General features: G+C 43.4%; 1 protein-coding gene across 3 annotated transcripts in view; it reads right to left on the reverse strand.

Annotated features, from left to right (window-relative positions):
- Positions 1-23,126, reverse strand: part of LOC144818798 (phospholipid-transporting ATPase ABCA1-like) — a 3,252,877-nt gene that overhangs the window by 312,905 nt on the left and 2,916,846 nt on the right. For all 3 annotated transcript variants that reach the window (XM_078676562.1, XM_078676560.1, XM_078676561.1), the window contains exon 46: positions 422-556. In XM_078676562.1, the coding sequence (XP_078532688.1) occupies positions 422-556 (135 nt within the window). The remainder of the gene's footprint in view (positions 1-421; positions 557-23,126) is intronic.

Here is a 23,126-nt window from a genome sequence, read left to right on the forward strand (position 1 = left end):
TTATATGGAGCTTCCAACATTCTAATGTTCTAATAAACAATAAATGCATATATTGATACCATCCTGTTATGGTAGGGATCTCAAACTTTTCCTGGTGCTGTAGTGTCTTGGATTTTCTGGTCTGTTATTGTTCCCGGGAAGTTTAGCTATCCTACATATCTGGCCCTGGATCTCTTTTCTGTTCCAATTCTTGCCACATTGCGTGTAGGTTTGTCCGAGGAGCTAAAATTATACATGAACCATAAAATAACTTTTATTCTGGACTAATGATCTCTGCTATAGTGATAGAATTTATGTTGTTGACTGGGTAACTTTTCTGTGTAAAAACATCTTTGCCATCCCACACTGGAGCCTTTAATCATCATTTATCACACTCCCAACCATTCAAGTTAATATATGCGAGCAAAATGGCAATAAATACCAGAAATATTATTGGTGGGCATCCAATCAGAGCCATGGCTGTTGAAAGTTTACGCTTGTTTCCTCCACTGTACGTTCCAGCTGATTTGCTAGCATACTTGACCAGTCCTAATTTCTGGATGCCCCACTCAGCCACCTAGGAAACAGTAACAAGCCATTTCAGATTTAATTTAAAAAGTGCACATTAAAGCATAACTGGTTAGACAGCATTCGTATTGTGAAATACAAAGAGTAACATAGAGAGGTAAGAGAATTGTGTGCTGATTATGTTCTGATTATGCCTCCCACGGTCTTGGATTCAAGAAATTGAGTTTTCCTTGACACATTACAGCAATACTTATCGATCATCTGATTACTTAACTTTAACGATAATTACTATTGTTTTAGTGCATGCCACAAAATGAATGGTGTATAGGTGTTTTTAAAGAATCTGTTTGGCAGTGAATGAGAGAGGTCACCGTTCTGATTCGAGCTGAAACTTAGCTCCTATACTCATTAAACTGAATGAACCCAAGGCTACCCTTGATGCCTGGCTGGCTTCCAGAGGAAATAACTGCATGAGTTATGATTTGTAACTATTGCAAGAAAAAAATAAAATTAAAACATCTAAATAAACAGAATTTTAAAGACCAGCCCAGTTTGAATTAGAAAGAGAAAAATGTTTTTAAAATTATGCCTCAAATAGAGAAAAATGCAAGTGGGGTTCAAAGTTTTTCAAGGGAAACTAACCTTTTCATAAGCAAAAATATTGGAGGTTGTATTTATGAAATGAGCAAGATCAGTAAAAATGCAGAAAAAAATTGAAATATCCCTACATAGGATGTCAAGGAGTCAGAGAGATAACGGGAGTCTAACACATGTGTACTTATAAAATAGAATTTCGGAGAAAGGCTGTTGCAATTATGTCTCCAGAGCTTTTTTTGTGACACAAGGCGGCCATAAACACAAGTTGAGCTATCATATATGTATATATAACATATAATCACTGAACAAAACATAGGTTTCAGGGAGGTTATAGTTAGAAATTAGCATTTAAAAAACATTAGAAATTCACTGAAAAAAACACAGGTTTCAAGGACATTATAGTTAGTTGGACATTTCACTCATACAAAACCAGAGGAAGTCCGCCTTTATAGTTGGTTCAGCTAACTATAACTCGCGCCCGCAATGCACTGCTGATGACATTGCATATTACATCATTCATGACATCGTCAGTGACATAAATAAGTTTGAGCCAATACAGGTCCCACACATAGAGCTTGTCATGATATGGATGGCATTTTATCTAACACATTGATTAAGTGGGAGATTCCCCATCCAGTTAGCTGGTTAGACTATTCCTTTGTCTTGGCATCTTGACTGGATGAAGGAATTCCAACCTCCCCTTTCTCAGAATGATAATAGATGTTGTAGTAAGGTGTTTATTGATGACCTTAAAAGAACCCTGATAGACTCGAAACCAGAATCCCAGACACCATTATCAAGTCCTGCATTAGCAGCTGACGCAGTAGCTCCTATTATGGCTAGAAAGAAAGCTACAGTGACCCACTCAGGATTTTGCCTCTCACAGCAATTATCTCAGGAAAGAGCAGTGGGCAATAAATTGGAAAGAGCTTGGTGGCTTCACTATATGGAAATAGACAAACGTCTGTTACCAAATTTATCTTAATGAGCATCACAAGAATCTTAAGGGGCCAAGAGCAACTTTTACAATCATTGTATCAAGGAGCCTGCAAATGACGGGAAGGATATTTTTTATATTGTCGCCAACTTCATGGACCCTAAAACAACGTCTTCCCCACTAGAATCCAGTCAGACTCAATGCTCCCGAATTACTGATTTGTTCATTCTAATCTAATCTGGGTGAATAATTGGACTTTGGGGCCAAGGGTTGGAGATGTACCTGGTCCAACAGCAGATTTTAAACTGTTGTCCTTTTATGTCCCATCTCTGGAGGAAGTGACAGCTTCATTTGCTAAATGTAAATCAGGATCCCCAATGATCCCTTGCCTCCTGATATCCTGAAGTGTATCTTAGATATTAGGTACCAATATATCAGGAGTTACGTGCGTCCTCCCTCTATGCTGGGGTATGCAGTCATAATATAGATTTCTTATTATCGACCTACACTGATATTGAGTTTTAAATATCGTTCGGACAGAATATCGAAGTCAAGAATATCAGTGACTAGAATATAGACCTTAAGGTAAGTAAAATAGTTTTTGTTTATATCGAAGTAAGTAATATCGAAGTAAGTAATATTGTTAGCAAAAAATATTGTTGTGAATAATATCGATATTTATATTAGTGTTATGTATTTCCGTATGTATTTTATATGCATGTGTTTAACATTTTTTGTACTTTCTTTATTATTTTTAAATATATGTGTTTAATGTCTTAGAAATTAGTAATTTTTTTAAAGTAAATTTAGCATTTTAGTATCAGAGCGGGTTTTGGGTTTACAGGGGAACAGGGTGGGAAGTAATTTAATGATAATTAATTAACCAATTTTTTTAATGATTATTAATGTATTGTTAATTAATTATTAATTGGTCAGTCGTTGTTATAATTATATTAATTATAATTAATGTATTTTTATTTTATTTATTGTTATTGTTAATTCATTTATTGTTAATTCATTATTAATTGGTAATTATTTTTTATGAATTGATTAATTGATAATTAAATTAAATGTGTTATTTTTTATGTGTACCGGGTTGTGGATTTATAGGTGAATAGGGTGGGAAGTAATTTATTATAATTAAGTACATTTTAATTTGTATTAGTTGGTATTGATTATTAATGTATTGCTAATTGATTTGTATTAATTGATTACTTTTAATTAATTGTGTTGTTTTTTATGTGTAGTGGGTTGTGGGTTTATGGGGAATAGGGTGAGAAGTAATTTATTATAATGAAGTACATTTACATTTTTATTAATTTGTCTTGATTATTAATTTATTGTTATTTAATTATTAATTGGTAATGAATTGTTATTAATTGAATAATTGTTAATTTAGAAAGATCCTCAGGGGAGATGGATATGGTGGAGACTAAATTAAATGATACGATATTGCATTTAATTAATTGTTACGGCCCCACCGTGGATGACATTACCGCCCTATGTAAAATTAGTGAATTATTACCTGGGAAATTAATTATGGGAGGGGAATTTATTTGTATTCAGGATTTAAAGAAAGATACTGAAAACTAAAAAGGTGATTGAGGCTTTAAAACAGGAGCATGTTTTGATGGATCCTTGGCGTGTTGCCAATCCATTGAAATTGGAATTCTCATGCTATTCAAATCAATTCCATACGGTCTCTCGAATTGATTTTTTCTTAATATCACAATCCCTGGGTTGTACAACCTCTGATATAGATATTAATCCATTTTCCTACCACTCTCTCATTAAACTTAGTATAGAAATTGGGGTAAACAAGAGGCCAAGATCCAAGTGGCAGATGGATGGGCTCCTTTTGCAGGACCATGAATGGGTGGATGATGCAAAAGATTGGATCGTTGAATTTGTTTTGAGATTAACGTGAATACGACAAACATTTTCTCAGTTTGGGGGGCGTTTAAGGCGGCCCGTCGTGGGCGAATGATTGCACTATCCGCCGCTTTAGTTAAATCAATGAAAGAGAACATTTTTTAAACTCCAGCAGGCCGTAGTAGAAGCAAAAAAATCAGATATTCACCATCTGTAGGTATAGGGGACGCTAAAGCAAAGCTAGATAGGGCTAAATATGAGTTAAAAGAGTTCTTTACTCTGGTAGAGATGGCTAGCTCTAGAACCTATCTACAGCGCGTATATGAGGAGAGTCAGATGGTTGGCAAGCTGCTCTCTGGCAGCGGGAAAACCAAACTGGAGGCATCCACCATTACAGAAATTACAGACCCGAAAACTAGATTGTGTTTAACGGGCAAAGAGGGGATTGTTCAAGTCTTTTTAGATCATTACTCCCAGTTATATACAGCTAGATATAAAGCTGGAACAAGTCAATGCAGCAAATATTATAACAGAATCGAGCTTCCTACTCTTTCGGGGCCTAGGGTGGAGCAGCTCCTGCTATACATCTTTGAAGAAGAGATTATAGGTGTTATTAAGTCTATTTCAGGAGCAAAAGCCTGTGGTACTGACGGCCTTCCAATAGAGTTTTATAAAACTTTTTCAAAAGAGCTGACCCCGTTTTTGGTAAATCTTTTTAACAACATCACCGAAGGAGGCTGTGTTCTCGCAAGTGTTAAGGAATCTATATTGGTCAGTTTTGTTAAAAAGGGTAAAAATGGTAAAGATATTAACTCATATAGGCCTATTAGTCTTCTCAATGCGGATTTTAAAATACTAATGAAAATCTGGGCACCACGCTTTATGCCTATTGCCCAGGAGCTTATTCACTGTGACCAAACTGAGCTTGTAGCGGGGAGGTACATGTCCACAATACTCAATTCTTAATTCAAGCTCTTGATTATGTGTGAAACAATAAAATACCCACCCTCATTACCATGGTCGATGCCGAAAAAGCATTTGACCTGGTAAATTGGGATGCACTTTTCCTTGGTCTAGGTAAATTCCGGCTCAAGTTTTAAAGATGCTAAAAAATATCTACCAAGGTGCCAAGCCCAGGTGATTGTTAATGGAGACGCAGTAGGGACCGTGGAAATAAACCGCGGTACTAGACAAGGGTGTCCGATGTCTCCTCTTCTGTTTACTTTTTTCATTGAACCCCTTGCTATAAGAATTCGTGGAACTTCCCTTATTAGAGCTCCATGTGAAGGGATGCCAAAGTTTAAATTATTTGCAGATGATATAATTATGTATCTTTGCCCGGAAAAACAGATAGTTGAAGAAGCCCTTTTAGAATTTAGCAAATTTGAACAAATAGGAGGCTATAAAATAAACCAAAAGAAAACGGAGATGTTATTATTGAACTCGAATGGAGACTGCTTACCCACGATCTTGAGAAATCAGGCCCTGAAAGATGAGCCAATTAGATACTTGGGTATTAGTGTCTCGTGCCACATAGATCAATTATTCAATCTGAACTATATAGCTGCGCGAATTAATATTAAAACCTTACTAGACAAATGGTCCGCCTTGCCTTTGACATTGATTGGTCGTGTAGCATTCCTAAAAATGTCAATTCTCCCATTATTAATATTTTTATTTGTCAATGTACCCTTAAAAATTAATGCTAAATATTTTAAGGAAATCGACTCTATGTTTAGGGGATTTGTTTGGAACAAAAAGGTGTCAAGAGTTAAAATGCCCATACTGCAACTAGAGACAAATCAGGGGGGCTTAGCCCTACCAAACATCAGCACATACTACGAGGCTGAGTTATTAGATCTTACTGCATGCCTTGTGGAACCTAATGACCAGATGGACACATTTTTTAAAAAATGATTGTTAAGGCTGGCACACGAATCCCAGTATTCTTAAAAACTTCTAAACTACTGAAAAAGTCCAGTTATAAGACTGTTCATGACTATTTCAACCAACTCAAGCTGTTGTTTGCCTTTTAGAAATTGGATCAATGTAGGGGGCTCAGCCTGCATATTTACTCAAGCCATTTTCGGAGATGGAAAGATATTGGCTTTGAGAATCTGGGCCAGTTTCTCATTGGTAATACAGTGATTCCCTGGGAAGGAGTACTATGTAGGGTAGGGAACCGAATTAAGGGGGTCATTAGGATCGCGGACGGACTTGAGTCCGTCCGGGACCCCAGAGTCGGAGGGAACGTCCGCATGGGCTGTGGCGTTCCCTCCGTGCAGATTAGGATGTGACCGCCAGGGTGGCGGTCACATTCTCTATATTTAACATTGCGGCGGGTGCAGCTTCAAGCTGCACCCGCCGCAATGTTAAAGATGCATGCACCGCACTTGCGTGCACAAAGCGGCAGGCACCGCGCGGTGCCTGCTGCTTTGTTCATGCAAATGCAGGGGGGTACCATAGGTACCCCCCATGTGCACCCCCCCCTTCACCCAGGGGGCCCGCAACGGGCCCCCGAAGTGAAGGTCCGTATGCTTTTCCACGGCGAAAAAGCCGCCGCGGAAAAGCCTACATTTTACACCATCCTAATATGTCTGGCGTTGTCTGAGAGACACTGCCACCATATTAGGCCTTTTCCGCCGCGGTTGTAAGCCAACCGCGGCGGAAAAGCGGCAGACTGAAACTAGGACCCACCAGCCATCCTAACGTGGCGGTGGGTCTTTGGTGGGTCCGCAGAGGGTTTTCCGCATCCTCCAGGCCGGTGGTGGCTTCCGCCGGCCCGGAGGATGCGGTAAATCCTCCATCATAATCAGCCCCTAGGCTAGGGTTCTTGGAATATATGCAGATCACAAACTTTATTAAAAAATATATTTTCCCAGTAAGCGGGGTTCCAACTCCCCTGGCTAATGCTCTATTTAAAGTAAAATTGAAGGGAGTGGGAAATTGCTATTTCTTACATATGAAGCACAAGGCACTTCCCTTGGTTGATGAATTCTTGGGGAAAATAACTCGAGAGACGAATTGTTCCTTCTCTTATCAGGAATGGCAGGCTGTAGCCCAACAAGGAAGCAAGGCCCTGAGAGAGGCTAATTGTCACCTTCTTGTCACGATGGCTGGCTTATTATACTCCAAAAAAGCTAAACAAATGTCATCCGGAAGTAGATAATAAATGCTTCGATGTCTCTCCCAAGGCGAGGGAGATTGGCTTCATATATTTTTTACATGCCCGAAGCTTGAGACCATTTGGAAAAACAGCATTGAGCCAATCACTGAAAAAAAAGATCAACCTTGAGACAGAAGTGGCTCTCTTTGGACTCTCTAAAGCTAGGTCAGATTTGATCAAAGCTGAAGAGACGTATATATCAATCTGCTCTACACTAGCACGCTTATTAATTCTCCAAAATTGGAAGTCGGAAGAGATTCCATCTCACCCTAAATTAGTAAACAAAATGGCAAGAATAAGGAGATTCGAGGAAGCTTATGCTAAACGGGTTGGTGCAATAAAAAGGTTTGCAGTGTTTTGGAAGTTCTTTGACAACTCGGCTATACTACAGGAATCCTAGCACTTTAGCACATTTGCACTTTAGAAAATTAAGCACTTTAACTTTAGAAAATTAAGCACTTTAATGCAATTGCACTTTAAACCCCAAATAAAGGAAAAAAAGTGTTGTACTGTAGTAATAATGCCAAGATTTTGTAAATGAAAAAAGATACTGATGAACCAACTGATTTACTCGTATCCTTGATGATCACTTCGCACTAGTCACTTTAGGGAACTTTTAGATGTGGAAGGTGTAATTAGTTAATTGCTTTCTTGATGCTCATGAACATAGGGTGTTCCGGACTCTCTGTTTCAGTTTCATTTTATTTGAGGATGTGTATATCTTGGTCTGAAGAGTTCCATTTCTTAATTGTATATATGATATAGGTGTAAATGTATACATGATATATGTGCGTCAAATTTGGAATTATGAGTGCTGTTGCTCCCTGATGACCTACGCTATGTTATCTTTTTGTTCTCTGCTCTCTGCTCAGCTCAATAACTTTTTAAAAAAAATAATAATTGTTAATTTATTTAATTGTGTTATGTTTTATGAGTAGTGGGTTCTCCGTTTATAGGGGAACAGGGTGGAAAGTAATTTAATGTTATTTAAGTAAATATTTATTTGGTTTTATTGGTATTTATTATTAAATTGTTTGTTAATTAATTATGAATTTACTTATTTTTATTATTAAGTTAGGTTAATTTAACCCCTATGCTATCCTACATTTTACACATTGTTATACTCACTGGAGTTGGAATAGTAATTTTAACCATAACGCTATCCAACACTTTCCCTACTGTTGCACTCCCTGGAGTGGGAATAGTAATTTTTACCCCTAAGCTATCCAACACTGTCCCTACTGTTGCACTCACCGGAGTGGGAAAAGTAATTTTAACCCCTTCGCTATCCAACACTTTCCCTACTCTTGCACCCCCTGGAGTGGGAATAGTAATTTTTACCCCTACGCTATCCAACACTTTCCCTACTGTTGCACTCACTGTAGTGGGAATAGTAATTTTTACCCCTACGCTATCCAACACTTTCCCTACTGTTGCACTCACTGTAGTGGGACTAGTAATGTTCACCCCTACGCTATCCTACACTTTCCCTACTGTTCCACTCACTGGAGTGGGAATAGTAATTTTTACCCCTACGCTATCCAACACTTTCCCTATTGTTGCACTCACTGGAGTGGGAATAGTCATTTTTACCCCTACGATATCCAACATTTTCTCTACTGTTTGGAATTGGAATAGTAATGTTATTCCCTCCACTATCTAATATTTTTTGTATTGTTTTAGTTAATGTAGTATATATTTAATTTTTAAAATATTAAAAAGAATTGTAATTTTTTCAATTTGTTTTATATATTTATTTCATGTTTATGCATATTAATTTGTATGTGTAGAGTTGTATTTGTAATTTATAAGATATTTTGTAACAATGTATAAGTTATTAAAATAATTATAAAAAATTATTATTAAGGAAGTATATATATTATATGTTCTATGTATGTTTAATTTATTTTTACATTATATATTAGTTATAATTTTTAAACATTTTTAAATATTCCTAACTATGTTTATTTTAATTATATGTATTATGTACTTTATTTTACAATATTTTTTTTACTTTAAAAAAACAATATTTTTAACAATTATATTTTTGACAATATTATTTTTTCGATATTTTTGTACTTACCATAATGTAGATAGGATGTCGATATTATTGACTTCGATATTTTTGCGGCGATATTCTGTAGGTCGATTATCTGTCTCTCGATATTCTGTTAGTGATTCCCATGCTGGTGTCATTCCAGATGATTGGAATAGAGCTAATGTCATGCCTTTGCTCAAAAAGGCAAATGCCGACCCTGAATCACTAGCTAACATCAGACCAGTCTCCTTTCTCCCAGCAGCCTCAAGGGTTTTGAAAAAGCTGGTGAGCCAACACTTTACCATGTTTCAGAAACAATTTTCTCCATCCCTCCAAATTAAAGTTTAGAGAACGTCACAGCACTAGTTGTCTTAAAATCTAGTAAGACCATTCTGGACTCTGGCCTTAATGTTCTTCTGGTGCTGTTGGACCTGTCAGCGGCATTTGACACAGTAGATCATAACATATTGCTGCACAGGTTAGAACATCTTGGCTGATGGGCTCTGCCTTAAGCTAGATGCGTTCTTTGCTTGAGAGACAATAGCAGGTAGTCTAGATGAAGCTGTATACCTCTGGAGCAAAAAGGTTGAAGCGGGGAGACCCCTAAGGCTCCCCCTGAAGTCCCACACTTACATGACCCAATTAGCATATTTAGTTGGGTTGTTTGACATCAAGGTCATTTCATACGCAGATGATACACAGCTTAAGCTCATATTTGATGGGGATTCTGCAAATGCAAAAGATGCATTTGCTCATTGCTTAGTGGCACTGCTTGATTGCAGTGCAAAACTGAAATTCTATTGTTTGGGCTGAATCCCCTTCCAGGATGGGCCGGAGCATGGCCCAATAGTGTTCCCCCACCGCCTCCTCCTACGGTTGTGCCCAGAAATCTGAGCATTATGTTTGACTTCGCACAAACAATAGATGAGGGGTAGGAAGGGACGCCCCACTTCGACCTCCTATTATACAGCTCTACACACACATAGAAATGTGGATAATCAAAGTGAGTCACTAATATGCAGAGGTAAGTTGGCAAGACACACATGTTGTTAAAACTGCCCTCACTCACAGATATCTGTGGCATGCTTCATCATAGGGCTGCTGACACACCTCCATGCAAGCCGACAGAGGTGGAGCAATAGGGAGGGGAAGACATGACAAACATAAAGAAAAAACTATGCAGGATCAAAAAAGATAGGTGAAGAGAAGATAATGTTAAAACTAACAGAGATCTCCAGCCTCCCCTTTATTGGTGGACTCCCTGGTCAGATTAAAAAGGTTTTTAAAAATCCCTGTGGATGGTGGTATACTGGGCTTTAATGGACCCTCTACCCCTCCACTCTGCAAACTGCCGACATGTTTCAGCCAGCTTTCACGATGTCTCCAGCTTTCATCAGGACTATAAGAATAGATCCCTTGAATAATTTCCCTACCTCCTACCTTGTGGAGTAAAGCGAAGTCACAGTCTGAGTAAATGCTCAGGTCAACTAGATTTTGTAACTTACTCCAAGAGTAATTCAGAGTTTCATAGATTAATATGCTTGAACTGGTGGGGGAGCGAGAACTGCTCCCTGTCGTCCCTCCTGGCACATCGTTGGTAATACTTTATAATCGACTCCCAACTTGTATTCAGTGCACAGGTGTCAGCATGTCATGCTTCTGAATTTTCCACAGGCAGAAGAAGTTTCTTGACTTTCTTCTGCATGATGCACAAGTCATGTTGGTCAGGACACTGATTCTATTTAAGCTGGTCTTTGTAAATGTTTTGTGCTTGGGTCTTACAGAATATCTGATCCAGTGGTTACAAGTTATGCAGATCATGGCAGTCCGCCTACTTCACAAAATACCCAAACACACATCAGTATACTTAATTCCAGAGAGACTGCACTGGCTGCCATTTCGACAACGCATAATGCACAAGGAGCATATCACAATGAGAGTATCAAGGGATACAAAACAGGGAGGCCCCTGCATTCCAGTAATACTGGTTAAATCGTGGTTCCCCGTTTCAAAAAGCAAAGCAGAGGAGCTTCCTCTTTCACTGTCGGAGTGGCCGGCATTTGGAATGAGTTGCCTGGAAATTTGAGGTCCATTAGGGAGGAAGTATAATTTAAGATGGAGCTGAAAACATTCTTATTTAAACTTCAGTGATAGTAAGACTCCAGCGGTTCTCCGCTTTTGTCCGTCTCTACCTGCCTAAATCGCCGCTACACTCTTTTGAGTAGCTGTGCACTATTTAAACAAAAGGATTATGCTGTTTCTCTGAAATGAGAGACAAAACACAGGGAATATAAACCAACCTGACCTCAATGGTTCAAAGTTGGCAATCCATTGTATTGGATTATAATGCCCTCACACACCCTTTCGGGTGTCATGCTTCATCATTGGGCTGCTCCACGACGGGCTCCCTATAGTAGGGGCACTTTAGCGGAGATCTTTTTTCAACAGCTGTTTGGTGAAGTGGGGGTGAGGGGCCCCGTGTGTGTAGATGTGTATTAATGGTAGGAGTGAATGTAAAATAGGGTTGGGAGTACCTGCAACAACAACCTTAATCAAGGGGTTTCCTACCCTAAGTAAAACCAAAGAATATAAGGCGCTAGGATGAGGTGATGTCTCAGGTTGTGGCTCTCTTATAAGTGGTGGGTCAATATGTTTCTCGCCAAATGAGTAATCTGTAGGCGATTCATCAGGGCCAGAAAGGGGGTTATACTATCTAAAACTAAGATGGTGTTGTGGCTACACACTCACATCAACCATAGGACTAACTCGTCAGATACCTGGTAGTACTGGAACTACCCAGAGCTGTGGACTAACCAGGCATCACTGTACCCGGTAGGTAATAAACATGAGGGATCATTTTTGCTGGTCGCACAAAGTCTGTAGACCTACCCACTCCTACCGGGCTCTGCACTATACCTGAACTCTCACATTAATTTATTTATATTCATTCACCTGTGGGTGGTAAATTAGTGCTTTGTGTGTGGACAGGACACTACCTATTGAAGTGTATCAGCCCCTCCCATCCATCCCTGCCCATGAAGACCTGTAAGAATGCAGATGAGTGCTCAGAATGCAAGTAAGCCTTCCTGTGTTCGTGGCTGTTTAGAGGAAATGCACAAAGTGTAGCTATCACCAAACCCAAACGTGTATTGGAGATAGGCTGTCAGGCACGCAGAGCAGTAAGTACAGAAATATGTCTTCTTTTTAAAAGTGTCCTTTCTAAAACAGCAATGTTAAATTCAACTTTACCAGTGAGGAGTATTTGTCATTACCATTCCAAACATACAAAACATGAAAAAGCTACTCCTCTCTGATTGGAAATATAGCTGAAAAGTATATTAAGGAATTCCCAAAGCTGGCCTATGAGAGGGGTAGGCCTCACAGTAGTGAAAAACTAAATAGGCAGTTTGTCACTACCAGGACATGCAAAACATCACAGTACATGTTCTAACTTTTACTTACTTGGCACTCTGCCCTTAGGGTTACTTAGAGCCTATCTTAGGGGTGACATATGTAATAAAAAGGGAGTTTAAGGCTTGGCAAGTAGAAGATTTAAATGTCAAGTCAAGGTGTCAGTAAACTGCACACGCAGACACAGAAATGGCAAGCATGAGACAGGTTTGAAAGGCCACTTCTATGGGTGGCGCAAAAAGTGCTGCAGCTCACTGATATCATTTGAGTTACAGGTCCTGGGTATATGGAATACCTGTTTACAAAGGACTTACCAGTACATCAAATACTAATCAGGTATACACCAATTACATTATGTTTATGGGCGAAACACATGCACTGATGTGCAGTGGTAAAGTGCTCAGTGTCCTAAGGCCAACAAAAAGAAACTGCAAAAATGAAAGGCAAAATGCAAAAAGTCCAAGGGAAGACCATTCTAAGGATGCCGGGTCTAACACTCTCTGATAGCTAATCCTCATTAAGTGATAGGCAGTAAAGACCCAAGTGCTCCTCCTGTACTTCAAGGCAGTCTATGTATGCTGTGCCAGAATCATTAACGTTCCCAGTCATGGATGTGTATTGGAGCTCTAGAAGTATAATGAGTGACAGACCTGGTATTAGGCTACATTTTGACCCAGGAGGCACAAAGTCTATTTTTACAAAGATCATGTTCACCCCTAAATTATCAAAAATCTGATTTCACCAATAAATCATATTTTCAAAATTAAGAAGGAAATATTGCTGAGGCATTTTTCTATCATTTTCCCAAACTAAGATAGGAACCTCGTTGTTGGGAGCTGTAGAACTTTATGCACTTTACCACTGTGGATTAGTGCTAAAGTGATTGTGCTCATTCCACTGAACATGGTTAAATTGGTTTAAGCCATATATGGTGTAATATTTAATTTACTTAGGAGTCCCTTGTGGAGTGGTGGGGGGTGTGGCCTGGCACCGATGTAGTAAGGCGTAATTCCATGAGCTACCGCTGGCAAACCCCATCCAGTGCCATCCTGAACTAATATTCTGGCTGTGGGTGTCCCTGGCATGCAATAAACATTCCCCCTAACTCCTGGATAGCACGTAGCGTAGCTGGCAGTGGCTGCAATAATGATGAAGCTTGGTCACGTGGTTCTGCACCCAAGATGACGGCCCTAGGCTGCCTTTAGGCAGTCAACAATTCGCACCAAACACCTACCTAGACTTGCCCCAACTACGGAGTACCTGTCTCGGAATCCCATGCGGCTGCTTTGCTACTTACCTGTGCATTGACCGGGGTGAAGTGTTGCGGCAGCTACCTCCGTGAAGGTCCAGCTTCGGCCGGCTGGAACCCGGAGTGCAGTGAGAAGAACCCCTTCCATTCTAGGAGGGAACTCAAGAAGTGCCTTAATGAGTCACAGGTGAGCCGCCTCCCCCTGGTGTGACCGTGGCCTAAGCGGGGAGTGGCTGAACAAGTCACTGGTTAGGCCACCTCCACACCTGGTGTGATGGAGGCTTGTGTTGGGAGGCTCAAATATGTGTTGCTGAACCTGGGGTCTTGGAGCATTGGCACATCACTTCAAAGATGAACAGAGGAATAGGGGGCACTGTGGCACACCCAGGTTGCACATCAGATAATGTCTCAGCTTTGGTCATGTCAGAATGGTCTGCTTAATTAATCAATGGATCAGCACTCCCTGTGGAGAGCTCCGTGTGGTGAAAGCCATCCCTCATAGGATGGAGCCTCCTGGAACTGGGACAACTGAGCACCCGTGGACTGGTGAACACTGTGGGTCCTGGAGAAGCACAAAGCGCCCAGCTTGTCCTTGGAACCTGGCATTGAACTCTGCTTCCAGGCCCTGTTTTGTCTTGGGGAGCTGTTCTGTGCCTTCCAGGAATACTCTGAGACATATTTAATAAAGAAGGGTGCTGGGCCTTTGCCTCTTCAGCACTGAGCAGGCCATCACCTGGAGACAGCTTAGCTTCAAGCTCCCCCAGGGATACTGCAATATGGCAGAGCATTGATTTGATTATAAGGCCTACTGGTTGGCCTGCATCTAGCTTGCTCTTGCCCCACACCAGCGATGGCCATACAACCAGCTATAGCTGCAAAACGTTGCTAGCTTGTACTTTAGTGCTAGGGGCCACTTTGATGTGGACCGATCTGCTGCTTGAGTACTTGATGCTCCCCGGAGGAGATCCAGAGACTGCACTAGCAACGACCGGTGCAACACGGTGCCGGGAGCTGTACGACGCCCTACTGGTGGGTTCCCGCTCCATGAAGTCCACTCTGCTCTTTCCCTTAACCGCTTGAAACAATATCCATCTACACGCTCAATCGCTCTGCTAGAGGAGGCGGAGTCGCTCTTGCAGTAAAATCCTGCTATTCCTGTTCCTGGAGAGTACAAAACATTGCGGGCTGCGAAAGCGCCCTGTTCAAAGTTGCGGTTACACCTCATTTTACTTTGTCAGGGCTGCTAATTTATCGTCCACCGGGCAGTGCCGTGGCATTCCGGGAGGCCCTCCCTGAGGCAGTCAGTTCACTGGCAGTAGGGTCTGCCAATTTTTCCATCATAGGAGATTTGAATCTCCATTTTGACACCTTGTCCTTATCCTCAGTGGGTGGGATGGTGGCGGATCTTGAGGCCCTTCAATTGTTCCAGCTGGTCGCTGACCCCACCCATAGTGGTGGTCACATTTTGGACCCCTTCTTTTCCAATCTAGAGGGGGTTACAGTGGCCTCCCCCCTCCCTCTGACCTGGTCAGACCACTCGCTAGTGACTATTCACTGCCCTCTGATAGAGGCCCCACTTAAGTCGTCGCTGCGAGCTCTGCCCAGACGGCGTTGGAGCAAACTAAAGGCGGAAGATCTCTATCGCCTTCTTACTGACGATCCATTGGGTGTAGTGGAGAATGTGGAATCTGGGTATGACCATTTTTGCGAATGGGTAACCAGAGCTCTCGATTCCCTTATCCCGATGGTTACGAGTAAGTGTGGCCTCCGCGACCCCAGTCCCTGGTACAATGGCAACCTGCGGGCTCTGAAAAGTGTGTGCAGACGTGCAGAGAGAGACTGGAGGAGAAAGTATGACAGCAGCAAAAAAATCTTTTATATGGCTACTGTCAAGTCCTACCATCGTGCGGTTTGTAGAGCCCGGGCTGCATTCTATGCTCTGGAGTTTCGCAGCAGTGGGAATCCTGTTAAATCCATCTTTAAGGCTCTCAAGGACCTTGTGGCAAAGAAGCCTGCCATTGATACCATCAGTTCCAACACCCACTGTGAAATACTGGCGGCCTTTTTTCTGGAGAAGGTCCAGACCATCTACAGAGCCTTCCCTACTGCTGCGCAAACCAGTGCGGGGGCATCCATCTTGCCGGGACAGGTGGTGTTAGACTCTTTCCCCTGTCTCTCTCCGGAGACCTACACGGCCTTGGCTCTTCGAGTCAAGTCTGGGTCGCCGGTAGACCCGCTTAAGCCATTAATGTTTAGAGATCAGACATTCGCTCGCCCGGTTTGCGACTTAATTAATATGTCGCTTTCATCCGGCCAGGTGCCTTTGAAATGGAAGCATGCGGTAGTGATGCCCATTTTGAAAAAGCCATCTCTCGACCCTAGTAAATCGGAGAATTATCGTCCGATTTCGCTTCTCCCGTGGCCAGCCAAACTCGCGGAGGTGCATGTCAACACCGCCCTCACCGATCATCTGTCGCGTACTAACGTTCTGGACGATACACAGAACGGTTTCCGAGCTGGCCACAGTACGGAGACAGCACTGTTATTCATGGTCGAGCATTTGCGGGCAGTTCTGGATGCAGGTCAAACGGCGGCGCTTGTTTTGTTAGATCTGAGCGCCGCCTTTGACACGGTCTCGCACGAAATCCTCCTGCAGCGTCTTGAGGAGATAGGGGTGACCGACATTGCACACCAGTGGTTTCGTTCGTTTCTCGCGGACCGTTCCTTCTGTGTGGCTGCCCCGCCCTATCAGTCCAAACGACATCCTCTGTCTCTCGGGGTCCCGCAGGGGTCCTCGCTGAGTCCCACGTTGTTCAACCTCTACGTGAGGCCGCTGGCTGAGGTTGTGAAGCTCTGCGGTATGACCATGGTGTCGTACGCAGATGACACCCAGCTAGCGGTCACGATCAGCGGGGACTCCGGGGTGGATGCCCCAAGATTCAGAGAAGGACTCCGGGCGGTGGCCAGTTGGATGACGTCCAACTGTCTCCAACTGAATGCCAAAAAAACGGAGGTTATGGTCTTTGGTAAGCGGACGGAACTATGGGGAGACACCTGGTGGCCTCCTGAGCTGGGCCCCACCCCCACTCCGGTTTCGGAGATTAAAAATCTGGGGGTTTGGTTAGACCCTTCACTCAACTTTGTTGGCCACACTAAAAGGACGGCGGCTTGCTGTTTTGGCATCTTGCGCAATTTGAGACCCGCACTTAAGTACTTTGATGCCGCAACCCGTCAACTTGTGGTTCAAGCGACGGTTTTGGCTCGGCTAGACTATGCTAGCTCCCTTTTCATAGGGTTAAACCAGGCCGAGCTTACCCGCCTCCAAAGAGTGCAGAATGCGGCGGCCAGAGCAATTGTAGGCTTGCCTATGTTTTGCTCGGTCGCCCATACTCTGCGAGCTTTGCATTGGCTACCCGTTAGGCAGCGGATCCATTTTAAAGTGCTGTGCATGTCCTTTAAGATTCTAAAGGACTTATCACCCCCGCTACTGCATCAACTTCTGCGCCCCTACATTCCGGGCCGCACCCTGCGTTCTTTGGACCAGGAATTAGCAGTAGCCCCACGATTTAAACTCAGCCGGGCCGGGGGTCGCTCCTACAGGGTGCGGGCAGCCGCACTCTGGAACGCTCTCCCTTTGAAAATCCGGACCCTTGGTGACTTGCTTTCCTTTCGCAAGGCCGTTAAAACTTTCTTGTTTCTCCAGCACTGTTAAATTGTAATCCTTTTTAATACTCTGCGTTTCTTAGTTATGTTGTGTGGCTACCTTGTCGGGCGCCGGGACGCTCCTTCGCTGGAGCAGCTGCGCGCATTACAAATGCCATTAACATAACATAACATAACATAACATTTGAACACCCACATCAGGCGATGGGGTGTTCCTCTTGCTTCACTCTGCAAGACTGCATAGAAGTGATGGGGTAGACCACCCATAAAAGAGATGTGGACATTGGAGACCCAACAATGGGAAAATCTGTGCAGAGCCCCATGGATGACGGGGTGACTGCTTCTCAAACAAAAGCTCCTGCTGACCCAACCCTCCATGAAATCCTCCAAGCCATCACAACCTCTGGGGGATTCTAAATGTAATACTTTTGTGACTGATATGGGGATCTTGAAAGATGATCACAGACAACTGATGGAACAAGTTCTCGTCAATGGCAGAACGAGAACTGGCAAAGGTCCCTCCGACATTGTCAACCATGAAGAAGAAATTTGCAGCTATGGAGACCAGAGTGGAAGATGCAGAAAAAAGGTAGTGTCATAACAACATTCGAGTGATTGCGCTACCTGAACGAGTAGAAGGGGACCACATGCTGTGCTATCTAGAACATTGGCTATGTGAGAAGGTGACTTTTCCCATTTTACACGCTGGGTGAGCATAGCGGGTCCCGGCATGGCTCTACCCCCCGCAGCACTGCAGTGGCCAGATTGTTGCACTATGAAGACAGGGCAGTTATGATTTTTCCAGACTGTACAAGGGATGTCCAAAAGGAATGATCTACCTTCTTAAGAAGCAAAGTCTCCGTCAATTGGGAATTCCATACTCCATGATGTTTCCCACCTGGCTGCGAGCAGAGTGGCATGCAGTTTTTCCAAACCCCACAGGAGGCCTGGGTTTGGCTCTACCAGCACCTGTGGCCTAAATCAGCCCAGGGTTCACCCCAAAAGAAATCTAGGAGACTCAGGTTGAGGGGAAGAACTGGAGGTGGGAGTAGGGTGGTCCCCTTCATAACGGTAGCCTGGCAGGTAAGACAACAAGTGGTGGAGGTGGTGGTAACAATGAGCAAAAGTGGAATGAGCTCTCTGTACATGGCAGACGGGGATGGTGCCCTTAACTCAGACTTGTATCATGGATCGTCTCTGTCCCAGACCTCAGAAATAGACCTCCCTGTAATGACTCCATGGACTGCTGATGAATTTATATAGAGAGTGGCTACTTTGTTGGTATTATACTGTTCTTCACTTGGGTGCAACTCTGCTGGGCATGTTTTGGACCCCATTGTGAACACTCCCTGAATGACAGGTGCACAGATATCTGTGTTCCATACATTGCTGTGTGGTGGGGAGCCTGACTGAGGCATCCCAACAACCACACCCCTCCTATATTTAGTGCCTGTTGGCTCACCCTTGTGTGTTTGAGTTTCGAAAGAGAGTTTGGATAGGGGGTCAATGCCTATTCTTCCTGGGGGTGTGGGAGCTGGATTCAATGTTATTTGATTGTTGAATTTTCTGAATCACGCCTCGCTCACCCTATTGTTTAGGTCCCAGACTTGTGTGAGAATATTAGAGGACACTGCTGGAACTAGCTGGTGGGGTGCATGATACATTCCCAGGCACACTATAATTCAATCCCCAGAAAATACAAATTCATATGCTGGCACATTAGGGGTATGCTTACTATGTCCAAGCAATATAAAGTGATCACATACCTGAACAGAAGGGGGGTCCACATAGCACCTTTGTAGAAAACCCATCTTACAGTTAAAGAGGATGCAGCACTACGGAGAAGGTGGTGGTGACAAGCCTACTACACTAAATATTCTGCATATGCCAGGGGAGTATTCATTTGGTATGCTAGGGAGTCCCCTTCTAACACACAGGGGTCCTGATCAATCCAGAAGGTTTGTGGTGGTGACAGGCCAACATGCTGGCCGTGACATAGTGCTAATTAATGTTTATGTGCCAAATATAGACCAAGGGACTTTTCTGGATGACGTATCTAGAATCTTAATTCCCCATCTGGTGTACTCAGTTATTATGGGAGGAGTAGGGGACCCTGTCCTAGATTTCTCTTACCCTCCGCTGAGGAACCCCCAGTTATCAGAACTGTGTGCCTATTTGCGACCTGGCAAAACATGTAGGGGCTAGTTGACACATGGCGTTGTATGAATCCCTTTCGTTAGAGACTACTCCTTCTTTTTTGATCTTCACAAACTCCATGTATGATTAGACCTGTTCCTTTGTACCCCAGATATCCATAGGCTGGTACATGAAGTTCAATACCTTTCTAGGACCATATCAGATGACAATCCAATTCGCCTTCATTTGGGTTGGGAACAACTAATGACTTATACCACAGATGGATGTTGAAGCCGGAATCATTAGAGGATCTAGTTTTCCATGACACTATTAAGGACTGTATACAGCCATATCTAGAGGACAATACTGGCACTGCATCCTCCCTGCAGATGGAATGGGACACCTTGAAAACAGTAGTCAGAAGAATGTGCCTAGCAGAGGCAGGGGGGTTCTGCTTATGCTGTCGACTGATGTCCAGGCCCTAGAGGCGACATTGAGAGAGATAGTGAAATGCAGGCCAAACCACCCAGATCTACAGCAGACACTGCGTGTAACCAAAGAGTGACTGGCGGGACAGATGGAGAAGCTCAGGTGCTAAGATTATATAGATAAGGGCGCATGCTGAACATCATTTGGACTGGCAAACTCTTTGCTTGGCTGGCCAATCATGCCTGATGGGGCTCAGTCATAGTAGAATTAGAAGTGGATCGGGGACCACGTTTTCAGAAGTAATATAGTAGGCTCTATTTAAGTGCCTTCTATCAGATGATGCAATCATGGATTTTGTGTCCCCTTTGGCTCCCCCAACCCTTACCCCTGAAGAGGCGGAGGAAATAGGGGGAAATAACAGCCCAGAAAATAAAGTGAGCTCTAAAATGCTTGGCAAAAAGAAAAACACCTTGAACCAAAGGGCTTCCTGTTGAGTTCTTTGCCACTAATGCAGAAATAGTGACCCTTAAATTGATACACCTATGTAAAGCTGCTAAGGACATGGGTCACCACCCACCCTCGACCTGCGAGGCATTGGTAGTGCCATTATTGAAACCTGGTAGACCTGCGCTTGATTGCAGGAGTACAGCCCGCTGTTGATGCTCAACATCGATTATAAAATGCTCAGCAGGATCCTAGCAACCAGACTCCTCTCCCATATGACGAAATTAATCTATGTAGAATCAGGTAGGGTTTATTCCTAGAGGTAACACTGCAATAAATAGCAGGAGGCTTCTATCCCTACTAGAAGCTGACACTTATGATAATGAAAAGGTATTGGCCATTGCTTTAGATATAGAGAAAGCCTTTGACAGCCTGAAATGGAACTTTCTCCTTGGAATGATGGCACGCTTGAATTTTGGCCACAGTTTTATTGCCTTGGCCCGTCTAATATATAAAGACCCCACGGCCTGGTCAAAACCAGTTGTGATATTTCTGGGATCTGTAAGCTGAGCAGAGGGACCAGGTAGGGGTGCCCCCTATCATCCCTGTTCTTTGCTTCGCCAATGAAGCCATTGGCCAGCTGGGACAGATATGCGAGACACTATTGAGGCATAACAGTGGGGGGGACAACAACACTGCATCGCGCTGATGAACTAATATTTCTCCGTGACATGACGGAAGACCCTGCTGGGGTCCGACAGTTACTGGAAGACTTTGGTTCATTGTAAGGGATTATGATTCAATTGGTAGAAGTTGGGTCTCTTCCCAACACTGGTGAATAATACCTCATCTGATAGTCTGGCGCCATACAGTGGGAGACCTGATGTCTGCAGTGCCTCGGGGATAAGATATTGCATGACCCAACAGACTTTCTTGATGGGAATGTTGGTAGAGTGGTTTGCTTGCTTTTGGAGTCCACTGCCTTCTGGGTGCCCGTCTCAAAATGATAGTGATACCCTGTCTATTGTATTTCTTGGTGGCTTTTCCTGTTTGGATACCTCGGGCAATATGTTCCGGGAGGTGGTCTACCTCATGTTGGCCTTTCTACGGGGAATGGGCCGTGAAAGAGTGGTTCTGGTGAAACTGCAGCACCTGGTGAATGAGGGAGGCATAGGGGTTCTCAAGTTTGAGACTTTTTCCTAGTGGCACAACTTCAATGGCTACTCAGTGGCTGACAGGCAAAGTAACCCTGGGATGCAAGATGGGACAACTAGTCCCTGAGCTTCCGCAGCTATTCCAAGTGAACCTAAAGGTTGGCTGGTCCCCGGCTGGGGATACCACTGAATTCTTGGTGCCTTATCACTGCTGGAACAGATGCTTACAGAAAACACTTACACAAATCCCGCTCTCATCGGATATGCCCCTAGGTGTACAACACATATTACCACATGGGAGTGTGGGAGGGTCTGGATGAATTGATGATGGCAAGCATGAATCAAGTGCGAGAATTATTTTGTGCCGGGAACTTCTCGACTTAAAGGAGTTTCGCTCAGAATTTGACTTGCCCCAAGGACATTTTTTGTCACACAGGGCAGTGATGGCTTGCGATCAGAATGCATTGGTAGGCCGTCTCCTCAGAACCATCTCATCATAAGAGTTGCCAATACATAGTCACGTCTTCAGGCACCTTTAAAGCGGTTTCTAATTTTATAGGACAGTAAGAGAAGGCATGCTACAACCACTGGACACGTTACGGACACGATGGGTGGAGGACCTAGGGAATATGATTCCTAAGTGTGACTGGATAACTGTATTAGACTGGGTGCCCAAGATATTGTGGAATGATCGCTTAAAGTTGATTAAATAATATGCCTTCCACAGGGCATACCTCTCCCGGGAGGGGGGGGAATAAGTATTTTAATACAGGTGGCGGGGACTTGCCCGAGTTGCGGGAAGATTGGGGAATAACTCCTACAAATGTTCTGGTACTGCCCATTGATAGAGGTTTTCTGGAAGAAATCACAGCTAAAATTGCAGGCATTACACAGAATGAGGTTACTACATCCCCGGGACATTGCCTGCTGAGCTGATTCCTACACACTGCTAAGAATAAAGTGACTACCATGTTTCAACTCTTAGCCTTGAATACTTGCTGAAATTACAAGCAATTGGAAAGCTACCAGGAGACTCCGAGGCATGGTATGGCATGGGAAGTTTGAGAGATAGGTGAGTTGTGAGGGAGAGGTCCTGTTCCGGGAGGCTGAGAGGGCAGAACTCACTGGAAGTGGCCAGGACCTTGGAGGCACTGGTGGGTTGTTTGAAAAACCTGTATTCCCCATCCAGGGTGGCATTTCCCGGTGACCAGGTAGCACTGACACCCTGATTTAAGCAACTACTACAGGTGTCCAATTCTACTTGCCAAGTGCCCCATACAGTTACCCACCCCCCCCATCATGCTGTGCCATGGTTCTTTCCTGAACATTACCACATAGGCCAATTGTTACAGGGAAGCATGGACTTTTTCCTGCTGATAACCGAGAGCTACCAGGACAGGGAAGGGGGAGGATTGGGGAGCTGGGGGAATTGAGGGGGAACTTCAAGAGATTTAACTGTTTTAACCGATTTGTAATGATCATTTGCATCATGACAGTGCTATATAGCCTCTTTGTATCATGTG

This window comes from Lissotriton helveticus, chromosome 2_1 (assembly GCF_964261635.1).
Source record: "Lissotriton helveticus chromosome 2_1, aLisHel1.1, whole genome shotgun sequence".
NCBI classification, from domain to species: Eukaryota; Metazoa; Chordata; class Amphibia; order Caudata; family Salamandridae; genus Lissotriton; species Lissotriton helveticus.